We start from the raw sequence: 4806 nt of genomic DNA, 5'->3' as shown, positions 1-4806 counted from the left end.
AGGCGGCAGGAGGCGAGGTGAAAGACTATGGCGTAGTGTCGACACCAATCCTGCACTATGTGGTTACATGCCACAACGACGGTGGACAGTTAGTTCTGTTTGTTTGTTGATTTTATGTGTTTTAATTTTTTCCCCTTTGTATGTAGGGTTGTGCATCACATAACTTTCATATGGGCAATATATATTCACAACCTCAAAAGGTTATGATAGAGTTCAGATTAGTACATAAGATAAACCAGTAATGGACAGGGCAAGTTTCTGTTGCTAATGGGTTAGGTTTCAGATTGCCTATAGTCTTCTATTTCTCTTTTAATTCTTCTTTTTGTTTATTTCTTTTTGATTTTTCTCCCCCTCCCCTTTTTCCAAGTTTCTATTTCTTTGTGTTGCATTTCTGGCTTTCTATTAGCCTTTTTCCTTTTTTTTTTTTTTCTTTTTGTTTCTACTTTTTCTCTGCTCCCTTTATATATAAGGTATTTTTTATACTTTGGTTTTCCTTTTTCATATTTTCTTGTTTCTCTCTCTATTTTCTCTCTCCTCCCTTTATTGGATATTTTTTATGCTTTCAGTTTTCCTTCTTTTTCTTTTTACTTTCTCTTTTCTTTTATCATCTCTTCTCCTGTTTCTCTAATTTTCTACTACTGCTTCTTCATCATTTTCCCACGTAATTTCTTCTTTCAGTTTCCTTGTTGTGTCTGGTAAACTATCCTAATACCTTCAGGTGTATTTGAAGATTCCATGTTGCCTATAATCCATGGAATTTAACCCATTAGCAGCGGATGGCATGATTTGCTATAAAGGCAGAGTCGGTCATAGATACGGATGGCACCGTGCCAGACAATGTAAACCAGCCATCCTACTGCACAAATATTTATTTAAAACTGCGACCAATGGGTTAAAGTGCCTCTCTTGCAGGTATGGTGAGCCCACAGAAGAGGGATATTACAAGAAGATTGCCCAAGCCTTTACCAAGCTGCGTGTTTCTGGAGCCAGTAGAGACAACTATGAGCCCACTATCCTGTACGATGGGGCTAATGGGGTTGGTGCCATCATGATGGAAAGGTTCACGCAGCATCTTGGTGATTCCATCAATTTAACCATGTACAACAAGGGGGAAGGCGTGCTAAACCATCTCTGTGGAGCAGATTACGTAAAGGTCAGTGGGTGGTCAGTTTCAAGTTGTTTGTGAAGATATTCCAGTTCTGAATATGTATTTCTTTGTTTGGTTGTACAATGACAGACTTGTTGCTCTAGAAAGAAAGGAAGCATTTATTGAGAATGGTAAACATCTGTCTTACTACTATTAAATTTTGTATACTTTTTCTGGTCTCCAGGTGCAACAAAAGTGGCCTGAAGGTGTGCCCAAGACTCAGAACATGAGATGTGTGTCTGTGGATGGGGATGCAGATCGCGTCATCTACAGTTTCATTGACAAAAATGGGAAGTATTCCATGCTGGATGGTGACAAGATTGCCACTCTTGTTGCTGGATACTTCCAGGAACTGCTGAAGGCTTCAGGTAAGGAAAATGAGATTTATTTTTGGGGGGTGTTGAATATATCAGATTTTTATCAATAATTTAAAGAATGAGTTTTTTGGTTTTGTTTGAGGATAGGGTTTTGATGCTCTTTAGTTTTGTTTTTTTTAAAGGAATGAATATTCACAAACTCTTTAATATTATGACCTGAAGGGCAAATTGCCTTTGGGGATATTTGGAATTTTTTATTAGGAGATTTGGTTATTGTTTTAACAAAATATTCATGCAACCTATTCTTTCAATCAGGCCTCACACTAAAGCTAGGCCTTGTGCAGACTGCCTATGCAAATGGAGCTTCCACTGCATACATCACAGAAAAACTAGGTGTGCCAGTAGCCTGTGCAAAGACAGGTGTTAAGCACTTGCACCACGTCGCTCTGCAATTTGATATTGGTGTCTACTTTGAGGCTAATGGTCACGGTACAGTCATATTCAGCAAGGCTGCCCGAGAGGCCATCAGAAGTGCAGCGCAAGGTAGGGGAAGCCATTGGTATAGTGTGGATTCATAACATTAAAAGAAGTGCAGAGTTAGTGTCTAGTGATCAGCCTGTGAATTATGTGTATTGTAAATTTCTTAGAGAAAAATTTAAATTATTGATTTTTAATTTCTTTGTACTGAATCATAAGGAAGTTGTCAAAATGCTGATTCGTAAGACCTCATTGTAAATAGCATTGAAATAATCATGACCAAAAATAAAAACCTAAGATACATAACTACTTAACCCTATGACGACGGTGTGTCACACTCGTGTGACACAGCCAAACTCCCGATGCCGGGGCGTCATGCCAGTGTGACAATTACAATGCAATATTGCAATTGCCCAGCATAGGGGTCTTCGCGTAGCAAGTGCCCCGTCGGGAAAGGGTTAAAGAGATAACCTTCAGAAAAGAGAGACAAAAAACCCACTGACTTATCTATTACTGACATGTTTAACCAATGCTGAAATCTTTCTTGCAGCAAATGAGAGTGCTCAGAAACTCTCTCAGGTAATGGACGTTATTAATGAGACTGTTGGGGATGCCATCTCTGACATGCTGCTTGTGGAGACTGTGCTCCATGCTCGAGGATGGTCGATAGAGGACTGGAACAGTGCTTATGCTGATCTACCTAACAGACAGATGAAGGTATGCTCTGTTGATAATTGTGGTAACTTTTTACTGCTTCTGTTCTAGTTTAATGTTTCCTTAGTACTTGGGAACCATAAGATATTTGACGTGTGAGCAGTTCTGTAGTTGCCTCCAATTATCGTGATTCAGCCAGATTTAAAAGTATACGACCCATTTGTCATTAATTTCAGTGGCTAGTAATTGGAAAATATTGTAATCCTTCGTTACTTACTAATATTTTTTCTCAGGAATAAAACATGAATGAAACACATCAGCAGGGTTATCAATGGATGTTAGGTAGAGAAAGAGCATGTAACAATTTTTTTTATACAGAGTTTGGAATTTATTTGTAAAGGGGCATGGTCATGGATATCAATCATATGTTTTATCTATCGATAAGTCAATTTATTACCTAGTTGCCTCAGTCTTTAAACATTTCTGTCAGTATCCTGTATCTATCCATATACATCACTCCCCATTCTATCTCTAAAGGAGTGAGTGAGTGAATATGAGTGAGTGAATATGAGTGACTGAATGAGTGACTGAATGAGTGAGTGAATGAGTGAGTGACTGAGTGAGTGACTGAGTGAGTGACTGAGTGACTGAGTGAGTGACTGAGTGACTGAATGAGTGAGTGAGTGTGTGACTGAGTGAGTGAGTGTGTGAGTGAGATTGATGGTGTTTAGAAAGACCTGCAAAGTTACACAAGAATAGATGGAGGCCCTTCCACCACCAACTGTCAAAGGGTGTAGGCACTTAAAGTAGACCAGGATTATTGGAAGCAATTGTATGTCAGACTTCATTGCAATATATGATATGATTTTCTTATATAGCTTTTTCATTCCTTGTCAGGATCTACTAACACAATTTCTTTCCCAGGTTACTGTTGCTGATCGAGCAGTCATCACGACCACAGATGCTGAAAGAGTGTGTGTCACCCCTGCGGGTCTCCAGGACACCATAAACAGCATAGTGGCAAAGTACCCCAATGGACGGTCCTTTGTGCGGCCTTCTGGGACTGAAGACATTGTTCGCGTATATGCAGAAGCCTCGACGCAGGAAGGGGCCGACAGCTTGGCCATTGCTGTAGGGAATGCTGTATATGAGCAAGCTGGTGGTGTTGGAGACAGGCCGAAAATCTAAATGGTGCAATAATATGTATACATATAGAAAACCAAAACAAATCATCAGCTTGTGTCATTCCATAGCAGGACATAGGCATTTCTCAATTCAAGTTTGAGAGCTTATTTTGGGGGCTAATTGGATACCCTTACTTGCATCAGTAGCATGTGCAATACACCTGGAAGTGACCGTGCTGCTGTACCACTGAGCCACAGAGACAGCATAGAAAGTGTGTATTTTCCTCCCTCCCCATTTTATCAAAAGGTTTACAAAAGTTTGATTCTCTTCTCAAGCACTACAAAAGTCACTGGTTTTGGATAGCACTTGTAAATTTTATATATATATATATATATATATATATATATATATATATATATATATATATATATATATATATATATATATATATATATATATATATATTTTCCTGATTTTAAATGTTAGTCAAAGCAAATTGCTTGATGGATAGGTTTATTCTGTTTTGGGATATTTTCTATATTTGGATTTTAGGGATTCTTAAAATCATTTAAAGAAAGAAACAAAATAATGTTGAAAAGTGGTTCCGGTACTACAGAATTTGCCATGACATCTAAATGCTTTGTGCCTTATTGTTCTATGTAAAAAGATTCAACTGTTTCCTGAGATATTTATGAGTGATAAAAGAAATACTGTATATGAATATATATTATTATCTGGTTAGTAAGTTTCTACATTCCAAAAATTATAAAGTTGTGTTGAATAAATACTTTACACTGTTTTCAGTTGTCATTTTATCCTTGCAGTTGAGATTTATGCTGCTTTAAGCTCTCCCTCTGTTGAACAGTCAATTTTATTATCTCCGTAAAACTTTTTTTTGTGTGTCTGTGGGGGAGGGGGTTGTTAACAGGAGTAAAACTTGAAGCCTTGTTGATTCTTGTTGAAGAATGAACCTATACAGGGTAGCGAGATGATAGTCTTCAAGTTGGGTCTGAAGAGATTGATTATGCTATTGCAAGATGGTTGACAAGAAACTGACACAAGCATGTATTTGGAAATTTGATTTGG

The 4806-nt window shown here is 38.0% G+C and overlaps 1 protein-coding gene across 1 annotated transcript in view; it reads left to right on the top strand.

Annotated features, from left to right (window-relative positions):
- nst (phosphoglucomutase 3-like protein nst) overlaps positions 1–4519 on the top strand; it is an 8866-nt gene extending 4347 nt beyond the window's left edge. The window contains exons 4-9 of the mRNA XM_043035700.2: positions 1–88; positions 913–1153; positions 1332–1515; positions 1780–2007; positions 2492–2658; positions 3520–4519. The exon at positions 1–88 is cut by the window's left edge and continues 44 nt beyond it. Of these exons, the coding sequence (XP_042891634.2) occupies positions 1–88; positions 913–1153; positions 1332–1515; positions 1780–2007; positions 2492–2658; positions 3520–3783 (1172 nt within the window). The 3' untranslated portion in view covers positions 3784–4519. The remainder of the gene's footprint in view (positions 89–912; positions 1154–1331; positions 1516–1779; positions 2008–2491; positions 2659–3519) is intronic.
- The last annotated feature ends 287 nt before the right edge of the window (positions 4520–4806 follow it).

Source organism: Penaeus japonicus, unplaced genomic scaffold (assembly GCF_977035675.1).
Source record: "Penaeus japonicus unplaced genomic scaffold, GWHDUDI00000001_assembly GWHDUDI00000030, whole genome shotgun sequence".
In the NCBI taxonomy this organism is placed as follows: Eukaryota; Metazoa; Arthropoda; class Malacostraca; order Decapoda; family Penaeidae; genus Penaeus; species Penaeus japonicus.
This window is presented reverse-complemented; position numbering and strand designations above follow the sequence as displayed.